Genomic DNA, 23,053 nt, shown 5'->3' on the forward strand with positions numbered 1-23,053 from the left:
TATTTATTAAGATAACATTACGAGAAACAAGATTATACATAGGTATAGACGAACATAAATTTGAGCAAACGAAACTTAGGTGTTTAAAGATTGTGCCTAAAGAGTTTTAGACGAAACGAGCCTTATGCCACATAAGTCTTGGCAAAGTGATGGTTCGGCCAAAAAAGTTTAGACCATACGAGTTATGCGAAATGAGTTTTGGTCAATAAAGATTATGCGAGATGAGCGGAACCCATTACAGGCACCTATTAGGTACCTACTCACTACAGTAGATGGTACCTACCTATACCTTAATGAGTTGAGGAGGTACCTAATATCTATTATGTAAATTATTAAAGTTTTAACTGACAACATAAAAAATATATTTTGTTGCCATGTATAAAATAAGATATATATCCATTATTATTGTTATTTTTGCTACATAATCTAAGGAGGTTAAATCGAAAAGTTTGTTGTTGTTGTTGATTACATTATAGGCGTTATAGGCTTATTTATGTATTGGATTTAATTATAATTGCATTTTCTCGTTATACACAGAGGAGCATAGTAATTCTTGGACTTGGTAGATGATTTCTTCTACATATAAGTGTAAAATTTGATATGGATAGCACAGACAGTAGGTACCAGCACCACTAAGTAAAACGAAGTTATCGGAGACCAAGGACCTCACTACTCCTATCTCAGAAACATTGTTGCTGTCGTAGAATTCGGCCAATACGACGCCCGCTCGCGCTAGCCCAGGGAAAGGAACGTAAGCAAAGTTGTTTACCTACACCAAGCTTCACCACGTGGTACCTACGCGCTGGGTGCGTCAACTGATAGACGGTCACGTGGGACGCAGCTCTGTTTGTTTCAGGTGTACCAGCTCAACGACGATAATCACCATTCAATCCAACACAATAACCAGCAGAACACTGAAAACGTAATACGAAATGTTATTCTACCTGTGCTCGCCGCTCGCTGTAGTTGTGTCGTTTCGTAAACGGACACAACTATATCCGTAATTCGCTCGAAATCCAATATCACAAACTGTATTTAACAACACTGTTGGTCACTGATCAACACTGAACATGTACCGTTTTGAGAAATGATAAAATAACACTGTACGCAACACACAGTGAACGTTCCGGGGCCGATTCACACAAACATGCACTCTCAATGAGCGCGCGCGAACAACTGAAATGAAAAGCGCGGGAGGGAGGGAGGGGCGGTATACGGCGGGCATGGGCTGCGCGCCGCGGCGCGGGTCGCGGGCGCGGGGTGTAGTAGTAGGCGCCCGCCCGACCGGCCGCGTAAATACAAATTCTACGTTCGTTTGTCTATCTACCGAGTCTGCGAGTAGTATGTTTGTATAGGTCAAATTAGTATGGAAAAATTCTTGCATTTTTAGTTTTTAGCGAAATTATAATCCGTATTTATAAATGGGACCGTTTTTCAATAAGAGATTTTCAGACTGCTTATTAAAAAAATTACATCTCATTAAAAAACTTTACACTTAGATAACGTGAATTTATATTGAGTTGTCATCTTTTATTACTGTTCATACATTATGTTAGAAAAACTGCCGTCGCACAATATTTCAACTTAACATAACTTTGATACATTTCACTTATGTATACATGTTATAATAAAAAACTGTCTCTTTACGAAGCGCACTAAAAATATAAATTTAGGAAAAAGGAATATTGTAAGTTATAGTATTTTGATCAACAATTAAGATCTGTGTGGGACTCCAACGTGCTCAAGCGTCGCGTGAAAATCTCCCTCATCAACTCCGTGGTGAATTCGGTTCAGCTGTAGGGTTGTGAAACGTGGAGTGACTAAGGGATTGATGAACCAAATACAAGTGTTCGTCAACAAATCCCTGAGGACGATCCACCGCATCTCCTGGCCGAACACAATCCGGAACGTTGACCTGTGGAAGGTGTGCAAACAGTCGCCCATAGAGCAAGAAATCGCATTGCGAAAATGGAGATGGATCGGTCACACTATAAGAGGGAAGCCGAGAACATGGAAAGCATCGCTTGCGAGTGGAAACCGCTAGGTCGCACCGTGCACACATGGCGGCGCACAGTGGACGGCGAGCTGCAAGCGCAAGGCCTGAGCTGGACGGAGGCCAGAGCGGTTGCTGAGGACAGGACGGCGTGGCGCACTCTCGTGCGGCCCTCTCTACTACTGGGGTACCTTAGGACAACAATACAACACAGCATAGTATTTTGAATCGTATCAGCTGACACTAGTACAAACGCAAGCATGTTATCCAAACTACTACACACCGTAGATTTAACTACTTAATGAATGATGAGAAAATATAATAATGGAAGAGCTACATTACCACCACCACACATTTAGCAATCAAATCTCGGAACTCGGAATTCGTAAGATCGGCAGAATAGCATTTTGAATTTTCCTCCCGAGATAAATGTCATCGCGGCATGGGATTGCCGGGCGTGGACGGTTTAAACCCATAACAACGTTTAGTAAATACGCCGCCCGATCTGAACGCGCCTTCGACCGACTCGTCAAGAATGCGGCCCATCTCGTACCGTGCCGGGGGTTTCTCTGTCTACGATGCGATGCCGTGCCGTTTGTAGGTAAGGTAAGTACACCGTAACGTACTGTAGTTGTTTTGGCTGTTGGGACCAACAGTCCCAACACCATACAAGAAGTTGGTACTTACTTACTTTACATTATAATTCCTCTGTCATCTGATAGATAGATAGATAGATAAAGCGTTTATTTGATCCACTTTCTTACATACACAACATCATCTGAAGTTTCATCGCTGTGCTAAGTACCTATTTCTTGGAAAGATATACCTACATACTTACCTTCCATTCCGTGCCTACATTGCCTACCTAATGCTATTATTTTTAAATAAAGATTGGTCTTAAAAATAAGTGCGCGAACCCCCGGCCCCGGCGCGGAAGCGATATAATTAAAATAGTAATTTGACAGGATAATGTGAATTATATAATATTTTTATAGCAGATAAATAATATGTTTGTATTCATAATAGTAGTAATCGTATTTTAATTGACCAATAAACAGCGATTATTCATATTTTATGTAGGTAGATACTTACTTACCCACTGTTAGGAGGGGTCGATCCCTTACATCTTCAAAATGCACCTATAATGTAAGTAGGTAGTTATTTGAGTAAGGCTAGTGTTTATCATAACGCAATAGAAGATAACTAAGTGATGTTGATGAATATTAAACTTAAAAATAGAGTCACACAATGCTAACTTTGGAGCGGGTTAAATATAGTTTTCTTCAACAGGTATCTCTAAATTAAATTAGCAAAGTAGGTACTTACCTACCTTTGTTGCCTTAATAAACTTTTTGGGGCTGGCATTATCAATGACTACTTATACTTTGTAAAATATAACATGAGCACAATGATGTTTCACTGACATACGAGTATACTTATGTATGGGAAAAAGTTGGTTTTCCCCTGAAAAGAAACAAATTTAATGTCATTAGACCCATGCTGTATTTGCTGTCTTTTACAAAGTACTTATAGGTATTAGGTACCATATCAGTACCTTCCACTTGCATGGTGGATATTTTGTTTATTTATTACATTTATTACCTACCTACAAATAGGTAATACGATTATATCATGATTCAGGTAGGTACGGTATAGCAGCAGGTAAAGGTAGGATCACACCACACTGCGAAGGTAAAATTTTAAATTAAATACAATAATAGAACGGGTCCCCAACTTTTTGCTCTACATTGTAAACTTTCTTGTTTGTTCCATTGTTAGGTGACGGGATGTGCCGCAGACTGTTGGTATGGTGAAGGTACCTCTGAATACATATGTGATATATGAGTGATTTTAATTCATATGCCCACGGTTATACTTACGAAAGGGTAGTCAGACTCGCAAGCGAGCCACCCGCTTTTCCCTGTTTTATACACACGTGATTGACAGCGAACTGTATCACCGTGTTGAGTACAATACACTAGGGTACATATACTACACATCTAGAATCTACATGTGCAGTTTTCCTCACAATGTAGTTTTTTGTCTCCTCCACCGTAGATTTTTGCGGCTGTAGTAAGTAAAAGGTAGGTCAGGTAGGTGTAGATTTATCTTCGATCTCACCGAGTACCTACGTATAATTTGCTTAGAGGTGATGACTCCTGTCATCACATCATCACTTGTTTTTAATTTCCAATTTAGCAAGCACCTTCGACCCCCGCCGGTTCAATCAACTGCGCGCAGCACCGGAGGTCACGTCGTGGTTTTTTTAATATATTTGACGCTCAAAAGTGGTTGTCTGTTTAGGCAGGTAATGTAGGATAATAAAAAGCTTTATTTCCTTCGTGCTCGGCATTTTCAAGTACAATCAGAACAAATACATAAATCAAAATGATCGTAAACTTGCCGAAAGAGGAAGGAATAATTGTTATAAAAAAGTACGGTTAAAAATTTGAGGCATCGGTATTAACGACTGAAAATTACTGATGTTTTATTGTTGCCGTCTCTCTATCAGTGTGTCAGTCCAGTGACGATATCGCAGTTCCGAAACGGATGTTCCGGTTTGATTATCCGTGCTCAAGGTTCTACTGGATTTTTCGCGAAAGTACCTATCTAAGCGGAGACCGATTTGGTTCATGTTGTGTAGAAGCATAGTAATTTTCCACAGCACACCATGACTTTTACGACCAAGATTACCACATAACTTCTCATTAGGTTTAATTGGTGCCTAAAATAATGTGTCTGTATCTCTCGCGGTGTGTGCGGTGGTGATGTAACGTGGCTGGGTGACCCCAGCAATGTGACTCCTCAGTGGGAGCCGATCGACGCGCAGTTGACCCCAATCGCCCCCAATCGAAGGGCCAAATTGTTTGCTCGACTCGCTCACAATCACAAGACTGATGCATTATGTATCAGATTCTACTGCTTATAAACGAGCTCCGAACTGATTTGATTATCTAATATCGCCATCGTTTCGCCGCACTGGGCGTTTCCCGATTATCCTGATGTATTTGGATGGACGGCGACGATTTTGGTTGAACTTGAACTTGTAACCTACCTATTTTTATAGCATGCACATATTGTAGTAGGCTAGAATGAGTTTTTGAAATTTCAGAAGTACTTACCATATTATCGATGCTTAATCGTTAAACATTTCCAAGATTGAGATTACATTCCTACGCTAATGCATAATATATTAGCTATAGACTAGAGGTAGGATACTTACAGGAAACAAAGTAAATACCTACCTGACTGCAACACAATCTTCAAGCACTTATGTATAATATGTAACTTGGTATAACTTTACTACCTGTCACTTGTTTCCTAATTGCCGTGAAGCGTGTTGGGCAACTGCATCTCTGTTAGCGTCCAACGACGGCGTTTAACGACGTCGTGACAATCATTGCAGTTAATCATGTTAATAGTGTTTACTGTGTTTCGACAGACATGATCTAGTTCTAGACTAGTACGGGTGCCATCGCGGAACTAGTGTGTTCTCAATATGTGTAATTTATTATTGAGATTTGAGGGATCCTAACCTATCGATTTAAGACTGCGTAGACTTTTATCTTCCTCCCACAGCAAAATTAAAGAATACGTATACAAACGTTAAGTATTTTTCTTGTAATAATATGTATTGTAGTGGATCATAAAATTAAAGTGTTTGTGCTGGGGTGGCATTAATTATACTATCACTTATTTAGGGCTAATTTTTAAATGGTCAGATAAATGTTCATGTTCATGTAGAAGAAGAATCAAATTATTATTTTTTTATGCAGCTTTTGGTGTGCCCGTCTACAATATAACTGAGCTCACAGACATGCCACCTATAAACTCGGAAAATTTCAATTGTATAATAGGACAGTTTCGAGTGGCACTGCATTTGAGTGTTTCGTACACAATATTTCGGCTTATAAATGCCACTTGTAATATCCGTTAAGCACATAACAAGTGAGAAATTGCGGTGCATTTGGCAAGCTCCGTGAGTGCAGCCCGCGTCCGCGCCAGTGCGACAGAAAACATCAAAATATATCTCTGACTTATAATTAAATTATCCCACTACAGCCAGCCAAGCAGGAATAGTGCGATGTCTTGTTATCGTTACTTAGAAACATTAGTTTGATTAAAATAAAACAGTTTTTAAAAGAAAATGTTTATCTGTTTTATTATTCGGTTTAACCAAATTCATATAATATAAATGGAGATTATAAATAGACAAATAAATAAATACACATTTTTACTTAAATTATTACACCTTGTTTTTTATAACTACATATAAGTACGGTACGATTACTCATCTTCTTCATTTCTTTTACTGAGATAGTAGTAGTTGGGTTCCTCCGTCTCGTAGGCTTCCTTCAGCTCGTGCACCACGAGGCTCTGAATGTCGTCCACCTGCACAGGACACAAATGAACCCCATTACGATAAACATCCACGTGCTAGCTAGAACACGCGCTAAATAAATCAACACCCAGACGGGACTAGAATCACCTTAATCAAAATTGATTTTCAATCAAGCGGGGCGAGTAATTTAATAAGAGCACTATAAAGGTCAGAATAATAATAGCTTAATAATCACCTGGTCAGGAGGGCAGTAGCCGTCGTCGGTGGATCTCGCGATGGTGATGAGGACGGGCGGGGGGAGGGCGCGGAGCAGGGGGCGGAGGGACCTAGTCACCAGGCTCTGTATCTGTTGGTAGGTGCTGACGTGGCAGGGCAAGCCGTCCTGGTCGCGCGTGCAGCCCGCCGTGAACACGGCCCACCAGTCCGGCGACACGCCCAGCCGCGCCGCCTCACCGCGCACCACCTCTACTAAGTCTGACACCTGGAATGAGCAGTTTATCGAGATTGTCCAGCTGCCGTACCTACACCGACACATTAGCAATTAAGGGCTGATTTTTCAATAGACAGATAAGTGTTATCTGAGGAATAAAATTGTTGCTGTCACATCTGAATGTTTGTATTAGACTATGACAGCAAAAATTTTGTTCCTCAGATAACACTTATCAGAATATTGAAAAATCAGCCCTAAAAATCTTAAAGGCCTCTACACACCAAAGCCGCTGACCCGGCGGCTTAGGCCGCCGGCTCAACCCGCCGGCCACATTTTGTACAATCATGCCTCATTTTGTACTACGTTAACCCGCCGGCACTAGGCCGCCGGGCTATGCCGCCGGGTCAGCAGCTTTGGTGTGTAGAGGCCTTAAAGCAGCGTCGCGTCGCTCGCCTGTCAAACATCTGAAGATCCATAAAAGTAACATTAGAGTAACAGGCGAGCGACGCTGCTTATGGATTGTGAATTGCTAATGTTCGGTGGTGGTAACCCCACAGTTATGCAACAGCGGTAAACAACTGCAGTAGTGACGTAACCGTAACTCACCTCCATGAAGAGATCCGTTTTCACCCCCGGCCATTTGTCGAGAGAATCATTCTCTTCCAGGAACTGAAATAGGCTTTCTAATTCCTGTAACTGCTGCTCCCGATTTCTTATAACTCGCTTCACGGTCTCCACGTCGTCGTTTTCAGGGACTTCGAAGCTGAATATAGGTTCTAACAGATCGTACAGGCCGATACTCTCGAATACGGAGAGAAAAGGGTTCCCCGTACTGAAGAAGTCAAGGTCAATATCCAACACGTACGGCTGAGTGATTTCCAATAATTTCGTCGTTTCAATTGTGTGGTCCTCCTCGTTTTCTCTTTCGCAATCTGGGTCGCCCAGCTCAGCGACTGTTAGTGTGAATTGTTTTGTTTCCACCAGTTCTTTGGAGTAGAGAGCGTCGGATAGATAGTAGGGTTCCGCGCTGTCGACCCGGACGAGTCCCGTGTCCTTGTCGTCGCCGATTGTTATGAGGCGGGTTCCGTCTTTAAGCTGCTTGGCCCAGGGCGGGCGCAGCCAGACGACTCTGCCTATATGTCCGGCGGCGACTGCTGGGAGGATCCAGTTCTCTATGTCTAGAAGCGGCAACACGGCGCGACCGGAGCGTGCGTCGCTCCCCCGTAGGGTCCGAGACACCAGTAGGTCCGGGTGAGAGTCGAGGTGCACGATCGTGTTCCCTTCTACCGGTAGTTTCTTGCCTCCGATGGCCGAGTAGATGAACTGCAGCGCGTCGTTGTGCTCCTCGACCACGTATATGGGGATTCTCTTGAACTGCTTCAAATAAGGGATGACGTCGCCCACGTTGTTACTGTTATTAGTATTAGACATGTTGATGTGCTACTTTTGGAATTCTATAGCTATGTTGTTGTGGTGTTTTCATTCGAAGTAGGTACAGTCTGAAACAAAATAAGTACCTGTAAGTAAAATTGCCTCACTGAAGGGTAGAGCAAAGCTTTTACGCACTCAAGTTATTTACAACTTTCCCCCTCGATTGTCAAAGTAAACCCTACAAAGTACTCAAAAGTTATAAAACAGCTTCAGAAGCCAGAAATTGCTTTGTTAATTTAGCGACCCACGCAATTTTTTCACATTACGGATACAAATAAATAAATTAGCCGTATCTTGTTATTTCCATATTATACAAAGCATCCCTCGGCCCGGTAAGTCAACAGAGCGGACCTCGGTTGAATCGGCTCTCCCGGATTTGGGTCACGGCCCTTCATCCGATGCGGAGCCCCCGCCCCCGCCCCCCGCTGCGCACTTGTTGAGGGACTCGAAGGTACTTCCGCATACTTACCATTTTATTACTCTACTAATAGGCGCCATGGAATTTCTCATTAAGAGGCTACGTGCCCGTAAACTTGGACTTCCAACTTCATAGCCGTCTAATCTAACCATAGAGTACCTGCCTACGATAAATTCAACGGAAGTACTTATAGTCGTTTGCAATAGAATCCAACAATCATGTAAACAAATATGGCGGACTGACATTGACAGCGTATTGTTTATGCCCATAGTGATGTCATAGTGTTCTAATTAGATTAAATATATAAGCCATAGACTATAAAATAAAACTGATCATATATAAAAAATGTAATTAAAACAAATTTAAATCTTCGTCTTCTTCATCATCACTATCAGAAGTGTCGCCGGTGACCGTAATTATAAATGGAACCACTGTGTCATCGCTTGCCGTGTCTAAAATGCCGTCGAGCTTTTTCATTTCTTCCTCTTCCTTTTTTCGCTTTGGTTAATTATATTAAGCTCTTGAAAAAAAAGATTATTGTATTCAAATAGGTACTATTAAATTAAAATAATTGATTAAATTAAAATTAAAACATAACTTCAGATTACGAACAACACTAACTTTTCAATGACTTATAGAGTTAGATGAGTAAAAAACAAAGATGACAGCTTGGCAAATACTTCAAAATTTTTACGTTGCAAATGTTTTAACAAATTTAACTTATAAATACAAGTTAAATCGTGTTGAAGATAATGTGAAAACAATGGTGCGTTCGTTGAAATCAGACTATGTTCATAATTGATCGTCAAATGTATGTGATTACGGAGTAATCGTGACAATTTGGTTTGTTTACATGATTGTTGGATTCTATTGCAAACGATTATAGCTACAGGCATTTAAACCTAGCTATTTTGTGTTGAAAATTAGTTTGGTTCTATTTGTTACAAATACATTATACCAAAAAGACAAACTAAATCAAATTTGCTTTAAAAAAATCTGCCGGGCAACAATATGTAAACTACTGGGCAGATGGAATAATATCTGCAGGACACGCACCGCAGATGTTTTGAGAATAATCGGAAGAGGGATTAAGGCGAAATCCTATGAAGACGATGGGAGACAAATTATTGAATCCGGAACGGAATGTAGAGTTTAACTTTTGTTATAAGAGGGCATATATTCGATCCTAGTACAAGAGCTATTGGTGCTGCTATGTTTAATTAAAATCGGTTCAGCTTTTTATACTAAGTTACGGTTATCCTCTTTACTTTGAGTAGTGTATGCGGAAATCTATTCCTATATGTATTTAATGAAAGCGCCGAGCCAAAGAATACTTTCAGCTCTGAAAAAAAAAGGTTTAAAGCACATTGAGTCTCTCATGTTTTCCATTAGGCGCTTCCGGGCTTGCTGCGTAGTTGCGCGGCGGGCGAGGGGGGCGCGGGGGGTGTTATGACGCCGAGCGCGGTCGATACTGCGCGTGACGTCACCACGCCGATGCCGCCGCCCAAACACGGCCCCCTCCCCAACCCCCGTGACCTATTGCGCCGCAAACCTACCTGCGGGTCAAGGTACGACCAGCCCTTACTGACTGACCAGCGTGTGCTGCTCAGATCACTTCGTATAGTGTAGGTAAGTCACTACGTCAATTTTTTTTTTTTACATAGCCTATTTGGTTTCCCACTGCTGGGCAAAGGCCTCCCCTTTTTCCTTCCACACCCTACGATCCTGTGCACTCTCAGCCCAGTTACTGTCGAATTTGTCCAGGTCGTCCCGCCATCTCCGTCTCGTGCCGGGCGACGGGCGCCGGCGGAGAGGCAGGCCGGCGGAGAGGCAGGCCGAGACGTCAATAGGGTGTACAAATTATGTTTTAACTGCACAACTTCATCGGTAATGTATGTAGGTATAATGTTCATAATAGGGTACTATGCCAGAGTATATTATGAATTGTATGGCATACATTATAACTAGATACAATGTGTTTTATGTGTACTAGCGAATGTTTGCCCAAAAAAATTAACGCATAAAGTAAAGTCGACTTTGTCACAGATTGGTCAGAAGCAGAAGACTTCAACCATTGCGTCCGGCCGGTGATCATGTTGGAATACTGGTGATAAATATTTTCAGCTGAAACTCGGCAGTTTGAAAAGCGATACTGAAATGATACTTACGGCTTACGGCAATGCTCAAAATATTCACTATGGAAAGAGCTATACGTCCAGTCTCTGTGATACGAGATATGAGAGATTACAGATCGCCGGAATACACATATTCTCTCTCTGCTTTATTCGATACTGTTTAATCCGTCTTCACCTTCATACCTTAAGGAACGTTTCGAGTTTCGCTTCACGTCACACAATAAAAATCTACTCTCTCTCTCTCTCTCTCAGCCTTCTGTAGTCCACTGTTGGACATAGGCCTCTCCTAACGATCGCCACCCCAAACGGTCACCCGCCATCTGCATCCAGCGGCTTCCCGCTACCTTCCGCAGATCATCAGACCAACGGGTTGGGGGGCGACCGACACGCCGTTTGCCGACACGGGGTCTCCACTCCAGAACCTTTGTACTCCAGCGGTCGTCGGCTCTGCGGGCTACGTGCTACGCCGTGGCAATGGGCTGGCCACGTAAAAATCTACGTTCCACTGAAAATCTTCGTATAAATATTCCGCCCCATACAACTTCTTTTTACTCCAACTCTTTTACAGTCCAAGCCATCCAACTATGGAACGCTCTCCCTTTAAATATAAGGCAAGCGCCATCTCCTGCGTCTTTTAAACGCATGATCAAAAGTCATTATCTTGAAGAACAAGTTGAGTCTTATTTAAATTATTTTTATTTTAGTTATTTAAATTGTCAGAGCTAATATATTTATAATATATATTATTTTATTTAATTATTGTTATATATTTATTTATTTATGTATGTATTTATAATTATATATGTATTTTATGTCTTCATTAATTTGATTGTGATTGTTTTTAGTTGTTAATTTCGTAATTAAGTACACCTAAGTGCCCTTTTCCAATGTTTAACTTTTTACCTACAACGGTTGTCTGGAAGAGATCGCTCTTAGCGATAAGACCGCCATTTGTGCATGTATTATAATTAAGTTAAATTTAAGTTATGTTTCATGGTGTGCAAATAAAGATTAATATTATTATTATTACAGGTAATCTTTCTGTGCCCTCACATCACAATGCTCTTAAAATCTACAAAATGGTAATGTGCCGAGAAGTTTAGGTATATAGTTATGTATAATTACCTATAATATAATATGCTTACCATGAAGAAGTGCAAGAATGTCCTATCATGTTAAGCAACAGTTGATATGCATAATTAAATAACCCACAACGAAAGGAGAACGGCAGTGGGCGTACCGCCTTTTTTTTGGAGCGTTTCAGAACCATGTTTTCACCATTTATTAATACAGTGTAGATAAGGTATTTTCAGTAATTACAATATTTTTAGAAGTCGGGGGAAAAGAAAAAATGATAAATGAAGAATATTTAAATCTAAGGATAATGGAACGTAAAAACAAACATATAGAGAACGGAACGTAACAACAGTGGTGCCAGACCTCGGAATATTACCAGCAAATCCGAGCAAAAAAGTAATCGAATAGAAATATCGATACATTCTTAAATACAAAAGATATTTTATTTATCAATAAATTACATGTTCTGGTACTATTTGAAGAAGCGTGTGAAGCGAGCGCTTACCCGACTACCATCGCTCCAGGAGTTTAAATAATATGCTGTGTATCATAAACGGAAAACACATAGTACATAATAATGTGATGAACTGTACCAAAAATTGAAAATCTGACCTTGTTGGAAAATGACCTAGTAGGAAAATGACGTCGATGGAATCTGACGTACTTGGAATCTGACGTTCATACCCGAAATCCAAAACTAGTACATTTGGTTTATAAAATATCATTCTATTTAAGTCTTGAAGACTTTTATCCATAGTAAACCATTTTCTTTTTCTCTTTATTCGATTCACTATAATCGATATTTTTTGAATATTTAAATCTAATAACACTGAATCTTGCTTGTCAATCTTGTCATAGTAGTTGTTATTTCATTTTCCATTACCTAACCTAATTATTTAATATTTTGAATACCGCTGAAACTGCTGAAGATATAGAACAAATGTGACAAAGGGGAGAACCAGACCCGGTTCCTGTTCCACCTCCCCGGCAGGCTCCCGTCCCACTTCTTCATCAGGAACCTGCAGAAGCAGCAGAACAAGAACACGCAAAATCCTGACAATATTTTCTATGAACCATAGGATGATAAATACCTAAGTCAAATATGAGAAGAGCAACTGCGTTCTGCAGTTCAAATCCCGGCGCTGACATGTACCAATGTGTTCTTTGAATCTAATTAAAATGTATACCATCACACTTACAGTGAAGGAAACCTGCATACCTATCTAGATTTAGCACATCTAGAGAGCCAGGTGCAGGTACTTACACCCCAACAGAGAATAGAATAAAGTAGGTAATAGGAATATAAAATTCCTAAAGTTGATTCCAGGCAAATTATGTTATGTAAATAAAACAATGATCTTTTAAACAGTATATATTATTTCATTACATTACTCGCCAAATGCATACCCATATAGTAGAACCTTTACATATAGCATTTCGAAATGGCATAGCAGATCCTTGTTGCGGAATGGCAATTTAAAACTTCAGAAGTTGGATAAGTATAACATTATTCCATGATGAAAGTAGTAGCCTGATCTAGTTGATAATATTAATAAAATCATTATATTTATTATGTACGTTGCACGTCCCGTATTTATTTAAACGTAAACATATAACTTGATATACCTAACATATTATTATCAAATTATTCAATTCAATTCAATTTTGGATGAATGGCTCTTTGCCGTGTGTGACTAACACGGCTAACTGGGCCAGAGTCACGTGACCAATGCTCGCGGTATTGAAAAGCAGTCGTTACGGTTATTTTAGACTATATGTACAGTTAAAACCTGAAACAACCAGACAAACACAATATATGTACAAAAGGACATCACAAGTAAAGGTTAGATTTGTTAGTATATATGTACAAACACATTTACAGTTTAATATTGTTAGTCTTAAGGAATTTGTACAGTATATTAACAAGGGGAGTATGTACAAGGGTTAGAAGATAGTTAGTATTTACAGGTTTGGGGATAGTGGGAGGGAGGATATCATATAAAGAAGATTGAAGATTGGGACATTCGAAGAAGAGATGATCAACAGTTCCTTCACTGGCACCGCAGTCGCAGACAGAGCTATCACGGACCCGAATCCTAGCCAAATGCACCGGGGTGCACGCGTGACCCAGACGCAGTCTACAAATAGTTGAAGTGGTGGTTTTATCTAATTGTTTGGCTCTAAAAAACCATGGCTTTTTGGGAATATGAGGTTGTATACGGGAGTAGAACTTACCTTTGATGTTCCTGGAAGTGTCCCAAGACACATTCCAGGATCTGTCCAGCCTCGATCCTGCGAGCGAGGCAAGGTCGTGGGCAAAATTTTGGTAATGAGTATCCAGGCCCAAGCCAACGGCATCCTTAGCAAAGGAATCTGCACACTCATTACCAATGATACCACTGTGCCCAGGTATCCAAGCGATAGCTACTTCAATACCCTGAGTCATGCACCGGAATAGGGTTTCTCTAATTTTTAAAATGATAGGAAATTTGGATTTGGATTTAAAGGGAAAGGAAATAATTGCTAGTAAGGAACTGGCCGAATCAGAAAGGATAATAGATTTGTTAAGTTTGTGTGACTCAGCGTACAGAAGCGCCTCGAGAATAGCTGTTGCCTCGCCCGTGAAGACCGAGGATTCAGGGGGACGCTTAAAACTGAGTGCAACTTTGTACTTGGGCAGCCATACGGCCAAACCCACGTTGCTGTTTTCAGAGAGTTTGGAAGCGTCAGTGAAAATGGGGAGCCAGCCTGGCCACTCTGAATTGAGTTTCGCACTTAGAGCTTTTTCAGCGGCAGGAGAGTCTTTACGGATACCTAAATCCATGACTACATTGGGCTGAAAAACTAAGGCGTCGTAAGGAACATCAAACAGAGGGTTAATATTAAATTTTGATGTAGGGTGTGGGAGGTTAGCAGAAAAGATATAAGTTTTTAGTAGATAGGAAAGTCCATGGGTTTCTTGAGTATTACATAGGCGATTAAGGGTATCAAGTTTGGCCAATAAAGGGTGAGAGGTCGATTGCCAAATTCGGAAGAAAAATCGATCACATAAGTATTGCCTCCGAAGTGAGAGAGGAGGGTCAACGCACTCAACCTGGAGGGCATTAGTGGGGGAGGATTTCATCGCTCCCGAAACTATGCGAAGGCACTTATACTGCACTTTGTCTATTTTTTCCAGAGCTGCTTTATTGCACGGATCTATTATGAAGGCAGCGTAGTCGAAATGGCTCCGGACTATAGCATTATAGAGCAGTTTCTGTGAGTACGGGTGAGAACCCCACCAAACACCCGACAGTGATCTGAGGACGTTGACACCCCTCTCACACTTCCGAGCCACATAGCTCATGTGATGGGTACCTGATAACCTGGAGTCCAATATCACGCCTAAGAATTTGACTTCACTTGATACAGCAATTGTATCTTCTCCAATAACGATGTCCACGTCTGGGATGGTACGCTTTTTGGTAAATACGACTGCTGTACATTTTTGGGTGGATAAGGATAAGCCATGTCGAGTCAGCCAGTCCGAGAGGTATCTTAAGGCCAGATTCAGCTGGACATTGGTCTCTGCTAATGAAGAGGAAGCATAGTAGAGTGCTAGGTCGTCAGCATATTGTAGAATATCGCAAAAGCAGTCAACGGACCGTTCAAGATCATACGTGTAGAGGCTGTACAGGAGAGGGCTCAAGACTGAACCCTGGGGGAGGCCTTTCCAAACAAATTTGGGATGGTCTACGGAACATGTAGGTGATTTAATAAAAATGGATCTCTCCATCAATAGACTGCAAACCAGACGGGTAAGCTTCACTGGAATACTCAGCTGGCGCATTTTCTGCCTGAGCACAGGAAGAAGTACGTTGTCGTAAGCAGATGCTACATCAAGAAAGACACCCACCAGGTATTCTTTCCTCTTAAAGGCTATTTGGATGTCAGTAGTAAGAATCGCGAGGCTGTCCAAAGTGCTCATGCCTTTTCTGAACCCAAACTGGGTTTTGGCTAAGATGCCTTTGTTCTCGACTAGCCATTCAAGCCTGCACTTTATTAAATGTTCTAAAACTTTAGCCAAGGAGGAGGATAGGGCGATCGGTCGTCGGGAGTTTGGATCACGAGGGTCTTTGCCAGATTTCAATATAGGTACGACTATCTGCTTACTCCATGAGTTAGGAGTAACTCCATACTCAAGGAAGTAATTTATCAGCTCCAAGTAGACCCGCTTGATCCTTAGGCTTGATTTTGAAAGAAAGGAATATGGGATGCCATCAATACCTGGAGATGAATCGGATAGACCTGATAGAGCAGATTGAAGTTCATCCATGGAGAATGGTGAATCCAGTCTGTCTGAAGATTGTATAATAGACGGGGGTGGAGGAAAAGAATCATAGTGTGGGACATATGGAGGGGCCAGCTTATCACTGAACCCTTCGAGCCATATAGAGGGATCGTTACATGTAATATCCTCAACGTTCAGAGATCCGCGGAAACGTCGGATATATCTCCACACTAAGGAAGGGGGGGAAATGGGGGAGAGACGTTCACAAAACCTGAACCAGCCCTGCTTCTTCTTTTTTTTAAGAAGCCTTTTAGTGCGAGCCGCTATGCGTTTATAATTAATAAAATTGTCCATGTTCATGTTTGAGAGATAAACACCCTCTGCATTATTGCGTTCGTCAATGGCCGTTGTACAGTCGGAGTCCCACCAAGGCGGTGAGACTCTTTGGCATTTGCGGGTTTTTTTGTTTTTTGCAGAGGATGTTAATGCTCTCTCAAACATGTCATAGTTCGCAAGGAAATTATCTCTAGAACAGGGCTGGATCAGGCTAAGTTTATCTTCTATTGATAAGATAAAGTTGGACCAGTCTTTCTCACCAACCATATACCTTGGAAAGGCACATCTGTCAGTGAGAATGCTGGTCTTGTTGGGTATGGTGATTGCAATGGGAAAATGATCACTTCCAAAAGTATTTGGAAGGACCCTCCAGAATATAGATGATGAGAGAAGAGGAGAGCAGAAGGATAGATCCACTGCACTTTTAGGGTTTTGATGAGGATGGACTCGACGGGTTGGAGACCCGTCATTTAAAATGCAAACATCTAAGGTATCAAGCACGTCTAAGAGGGCGACAGCAAATGAGTCAGTACGATAAGAGCCCCAAGAGGAGTGGTGGGCGTTAAAGTCCCCCATGATCAGGAGTGGCCGTGGAAGAGAAGAAATTATATTGTAAAAAGAAGGAAGAAGAGAAGGGTGAGGATCAGGGAAGTAGACGGACACGAATGTAACGCCTATAGCCCTAAGAGCTACGACGTTAAACTCCTGCCCGTGGGGGGGGATAGGGATAGAAGAAAAGGTAAGGGAACGCTTTACTAGCAAAGCGCACCCAGCATACCCGTCATCCCTGTCATCCCGCAGACATGAGTAACCAGAAACCCGAAAACGGGACCCCGGCACAAGCCATGTCTCCGAGATGGCAAGGACAGCGGGCTTGATGTCATCAATTAATGTGAGCAGTTCGCTTTTCTTGCTGCTAATGCTCTGCGTATTCCACTGAAGAACCCGGATCGGGTTCGCAGCCATTGGGGGTGGGTTCAGAGCCATTGTGAATTAGGGACGAGATAACTTGTAATTTTTGGGCAACGTTGGGCGGTAAGGTGTCACTGAATTTAGCCAGCAGACTAACAACCAGAGACAAGAGGTGGTCTAGCAAATTGTCGTTGGGAGTGATTACACTCAGGGCACTTCCATTAGGAAGTGAAGAAGGTGGAGAAGAGATGATGGCCTGATGGGCAAGTTTGTCGTATCCAGGACGAAGGGGGGACCTAGGCCTGCGTTGTGTGACTACAGTTTTTTTGTAGGAACGGTTGGGAGGCTGGCCATTTGGTTTGGTTGAAGCAACTTCAGCAAAAGACTTTTTGCTTGAGGGTAAGCGAGCATCTGCCTCAGCAAAGGAGATGCTGTCCTGCGACATTAATACTTTAATTGATTTTTGCCTTGACTGTTCAGGGCAATTCTTGTCTGTTGAGGGATGATTACCAGAACAGTAAAGGCAAGTTGGTTGGGGAGTATTGCACGATTCACCCAAGTGTGGTTGAGCACACTTGAAGCACCTTGGTTTTGAACGGCATTGAGCCTGGGTGTGTCCAAATCTACAGCAGGCGTAGCATTGAATTGTGGGGTATGTATACCTCACAACTTCTACTACAGCCCGGAAAGAGTATATTTTCTCGGGGAGATATTGTCCCCTGAATGTAATCACTACATTTTGAGTTGGGACATGAGTTGTAACGCCATCATTGACCACCTTTCTGCTAAATCTGCGGGCCTTCAGCACCATACCGCAGCCCTGTGGGAGGTCAAGGGAGTTGACAAAATCGTCCAGTGAGAGATCCACCGGGACTCTTTTGGCAACACCCATACGGGTGATGTTATATGTGGGGATAACAGCCTTGAACTTATTTTGCGCAAGAGCGGGATGATGAACGAATTCGTTGGCTGCCTTTGCGGATCTGAATTCTACTGATACTCTGTTTCTTCCCGTCATTTTAACACCATCTCGGGTAATATCCATTATTTTATTTTGATATAAAAATTGGCCGAACTTGATAGCCCTAAGTGGGGCACCAGAGGCAGGATTTCCAGAAGGGACTTCCTGGCTGACGTTAACAATGAACGGGCCTGCGTCTAAATCATCGTACACCTTGACGGCGTCGAGGCTTGGGTGGGTGTAGATAGTCTGGATGCTAGCGGATGCCAGATCGGGACTAACAATAACGCGCTTACCTTGCGGTTGCGACTGTTGATCATCCCTGGGACGCTTTCGCGTCTCCTGGGATGGTTCGGTGAACAATATGGGGGATAGCGGGGGTTGTTCGGGCGTCTGCATACTCTGCATTTCGCCATCAGGGGGATCTGGCGGCAGCCGGATCGGGGGATCCGAATGATGCTCCATTTTTATTAAAATGGAACAAACACTTTTAATGGATGGACGAACACAACACTAAACACTTACCAACACCACAATTACTACAAATAACAAGAATTAACTGCTAAATTGACCCAAAAAAGGGGTCCAAAGACGCGAAAATTGAGGAACACGTGAGCACCAACCAACGCGAACCCCGGAAAAAAAAAAAAAAGCTATCAAATTATTATTCACGTTGTTCGTCTTTTGTTGTTCAAGTGTTGACGTTTAGTTGTTGACATGACACATTTTTTTATCATTTCAATTTTTCTGCTCTGGTTTGTCAATTTTTATGATTATACTGAGATCCAACCTAGACATTTATGACGTAAATCACAGAGTACTTGGCATAAACATTACTTCACTTGACGTTCCATTCTTCCTGTATGAATGTTTACGTTCCATTGCGACTACATTTTAAAGATTCTTTTTTTCCGTTTTTCTCTTTTCTCCCAGCTTCTAAAAATCTAGTAATTAATTGACTTGTGTACATGTACAGTGTCTCTCTAATCATGGTACTTTCATTACGGAACCCGTCATTTCCATAGTGGTACAAAACGTCCTTAGAACCCTGCCTTTGTCCTTTGGGATGAAATTATTATAATTTGAATGTGTTATGTCTATGTGCATGTGACTGCCTCATAGCTCTCAAATGGATGATATAATTTTTGTTCAGTATTTTCTTGCTGTTCAATAAAATTTATATAATACATTGGGTTCTACCTTTTTTGGCATAAGATTTATTTGCCTAATCTCGTTCTGCATAGTAACGTTTGGTCAAAGTCTCGTTACGCCGAAAATCGTATGGCATAAATCTCGTTTACTAAAAAGTTATTTCGCATAACATTGTTTAGCCTAATAATGGTATGGCCAAATCTTGAATAGCCTAATAATGCTATGGCATAGGTTTATACAAAGTAATAATATTAGTTTGGCTTTAACTTTGACGGAGCGTCTCCCTACATAGCGCAATCTGTTGCCTTGTATTGTTTCCGCTGTTTGGAAAACGCTCCGCTCCGCTCCGTTTCGCTGCGCTCCGCTTTGGTTTTGATGAACATGTGCACCTAACACGCTCCTCCTCGCTTTGCTCGTCGTCGCACCTATTTTTAAGTTTCGATCTCATGGGGTTTGTAATAATTATAATGGTCGTTAACTTTCGATTTTTTGATCATACAATATCGTGATTTTCGGGATGTAGGAGAAAAATACCACAATTTGTACATTTACTACATACTTAATATATTATTTATTAAGATAACATTAGGAGAAACAAGACTATACATAGGTATAGACGAACATAAATTTGAGCAAACGAAACTTAGGTGTTTAAAGATTGTGCCTAAAGAGTTTTAGACGAAACGAGCCTTATGCCACATAAGTCTTGGCAAAGTGATGGTTCGGCCAAAAAAGTTTAGACCATACGAGTTATGCGAAATGAGTTTTGGTCAATAAAGATTATGCGAGATGAGCGGAACCCAATACATTGTGATAGTAGGTGGTACTGGTTCTGAGGTTACTAAGACTAAAGGAGTCTACAACTCTACACACCAAACCCGCCGACACAGCCCGGCGACTTCGTGTCGGCGACCCAAACCCGCCAACCCGCCAACATGTGTCATGGGGCTGTGTCGGTGAGGTCGGCGGCAAGAAATCAGTACAACTTTTTTAGTACTTGCACGCGCGGGTACGAGTCGCCGACATGATTCTTGAAACAAAGTCGCCGACACCAAGCCGCCGGGCTGTGTCGGCGGGTCGGCGGGTTTGGTGTGTAGACTCCTTAAGACTACTACTGTGAAGTTTCTAATAAAATAGTCTTTAACTAATCTTCTTTTTCCTATAAACTTTCAACCCCCTTTTCACAAATTCTATCTATCCTGCAACTAAAGTCTGTTTTTTTTTATCTAAGATACTTTTTTTTAATGATTTTGCAAACATGCAATCAGTATGTGTACTATGAGCAGTTGTGTTGAGAGACATGGGCTTGGTAAGGTCACTCCCACTGTCAGGCACCCTTTATTATGGTTATCCCATGTGTGCAGCCTCTTCAGGCATCTGGACAAGTTTGTTTTGATGGTAGGTTATCCTGTCCTGTATGTTTTTGTTTTCATATTAATTTCCTCATTAACTGTGTTAAAATCTAGGTATTCGTAGATATCTTCCATTCTAGAGAACCATGGGGTGTTTACTATAGCTTTGAGCACACTATTTTGGACCCTTTGTAGTATCTCTATAAAGATAATAATGTGTCATGTAACATTTATAACAGATGAAAATACACTCACGGGCAATGAAAAGGTTCCACTGAGAAAAGCACCAAATTACTTCTAAAGGGAAAAGGCTAGCTTAATGCCGTCTTCTGCAACATTGAAGTACATTTAAAAGAGCATCAGGATATTACCAACTAAAATCGGTATTATTTTTTCCAATTTTAAATTGAATCTTTGAAAAAAATTGGATCGTTTGTTGTTGGCATTTTGTGAGTGGAACTTTTTCATTGCCCGGCAGTGTATAAAAAAAATTATTGTTTTTTCATACTTTTAAGTACATGTGTGTTACTTTTTTCATTTTTCATAATTGTAGTTATTGCAAGTAAGCCTAGCCTAGCCTCACCTGTCCAAGAAATTTTCTTTATTTTATATTGATATCTAAGGGTTTTGAAAGTTGTTAATTTCATTATTAATAGTAGAATGCTATGCTTAAAACATGACAAAAAGACAATGAGCTTATTACTTGCACTAGTAGAACTAACAAAACATGAGTTAAAAGTGGTTGCAGCAGTGCACACTGTAAAATATCAAAGTTTTGTGGTCGAAGATCAAGCTCTATTCTATTCTATTCTCTGTGGGGGTGTCAGTACCTGTTCTCTTGAATGGAACCTTTGTGCATATTCCCAAGGTCTAAACTGCCTTCGTAAGCTTAGACCATTTCCCACCATGCTGGCCCACTGCAGGTTGGTGGGTGGGTTCACATAAAATATCTAGATATGCTAAATCTAGAAATGCAGGTTTCCTCAAGATGTTTTCCTTCACCTATATGTGATGATATGATAGTGATGCTATATACATTGTACCTACTTAAATTCAAGAACTCATGGTACATGTCAGCGCCGGGATCCGAACCCGAATCTCTGGCGTGAGAAGCGGGCGCTTACCCGACTGAGCTATCACCGCCGAAGATCAAACTCAAAGTGATACAGAGAAAGGTGCTAGCTTTCACATTTTAAATATAGGTAGAAATCAAACTCGATGCCGATATTGCATCAAGTTCAGCCTAAAACTTAATAAATAGATTATTTACTAATATCATTTACATACTTACAGTTACTTTGGCCAGATGAACGTAGTAATGTTTAATTAAACACAATAACTATGGGTCTAAATTAATAAAAAACTTTTAAACTCATAACATAACCTAAAATATTGTTATTGTTTGGCTAATGTCAATGTCAAATAAATTGTGTTCATTGGTTGGTTTGGTCTGTGACGAAGCAAGCACGAGTCTTTTAATATAATAGTAGAACTTTCATTCATCTTTCTTCAATCCGAATAATTATTTCATGTGATTGATTTCCGTTTCCGCTGATTTTTTCTTTTAGTTTCGCTACTCGTCACTAGATGGCGGTGCATAACTAATATTACCACCCACCCAGAGGACTAGATGGCGCAGTGGTTATTGTCTCTGACTGCTGAGCCGAGGGTACGGGGTTCGATCCTCAGACTGGGAAGATAATTTTTATGGATAATTATTGGTTCTGCTCTTAGATGTTCAATGAGTGTGTTTTTTGTTTCTTGTACAGTGTCTTGTATTTGCATATTTATTTGCTTTCACCACATTATATTTCTAACAACTATAAAAATAAAATGACATAATGATGTAAAACAAGTATTTTTATTACTTAACTCCTCACACATCTCTATCCATCCCTCCATTTGTAACATGTTCAAACCATGAGATTCACATATTAAATATGGTGTAGCTTGGTGTAGGCATCAAATCAAAGAAAGATTTATGACTGGATAGCATATTACATATATTGATAATTCGTCTTGGCTCCACCACTTTCCTTCAGTATTTTGTAGTATAGTATAACAACATACAATTTCTGGTGATGTATGTTGCTAACCATGATTTTCATGGCCACATTTAAATCACTTATTGAATCAGCTTTCATTCCTGTAAATTAAGAAAAATGTTGTTTAATGAATGTTTAAAAATAATAATAAAAGCAAGAGGTATCTATCAGATAATTCGACTGCATAAGTACATTCGTT

General features: G+C 40.9%; 2 protein-coding genes across 5 annotated transcripts in view; both read right to left on the reverse strand.

Moving 5' to 3' along the window:
• LOC105397590 (insulin receptor) overlaps positions 1-1,189 on the reverse strand; it is a 52,887-nt gene extending 51,698 nt beyond the window's left edge. For all 4 annotated transcript variants that reach the window (XM_048633556.1, XM_048633557.1, XM_048633555.1 and 1 more), the window contains exon 1: positions 945-1,189. The gene's annotated coding sequence lies outside the window, so the exon portion shown is untranslated. The remainder of the gene's footprint in view (positions 1-944) is intronic.
• A 4,977-nt stretch (positions 1,190-6,166) lies between these two features.
• On the reverse strand, positions 6,167-22,249 carry LOC105396905 (UPF0489 protein C5orf22 homolog). Its single transcript, XM_011568918.3, has 4 exons — positions 22,101-22,249; positions 7,372-8,264; positions 6,571-6,816; positions 6,167-6,385 (listed from the first exon to the last, which is right to left on the reverse strand). The coding sequence occupies exons 2-4, from the start codon at positions 8,194-8,196 to the stop codon at positions 6,281-6,283; spliced, it is 1,176 nt and encodes a 391-aa protein (XP_011567220.3). The 5' UTR covers positions 8,197-8,264; positions 22,101-22,249; the 3' UTR covers positions 6,167-6,280.
• Positions 22,250-23,053: the final 804 nt, after the last annotated feature.

This window comes from Plutella xylostella, chromosome 5 (assembly GCF_932276165.1).
Source record: "Plutella xylostella chromosome 5, ilPluXylo3.1, whole genome shotgun sequence".
In the NCBI taxonomy this organism is placed as follows: domain Eukaryota; kingdom Metazoa; phylum Arthropoda; class Insecta; order Lepidoptera; family Plutellidae; genus Plutella; species Plutella xylostella.

What these genes read in the sequence shown, in the direction of transcription:
- LOC105396905 (XM_011568918.3), bottom strand. Translation starts at nt 8,196, where the DNA reads ATGTCTAATACTAATAACAGTAACAACGTGGGCGACGTCATCCCTTAT. An exon ending in AAACGGATCTCTTCATGGAG is followed by an intron (nt 6,817 to 7,371) that starts GTGAGTTACGGT and finishes TGCTCATTCCAG; the next exon opens with GTGTCAGACTTAGTAGAGGT. An exon ending in GCTACTGCCCTCCTGACCAG is followed by an intron (nt 6,386 to 6,570) that starts GTGATTATTAAG and finishes TGTCCTGTGCAG; the next exon opens with GTGGACGACATTCAGAGCCT.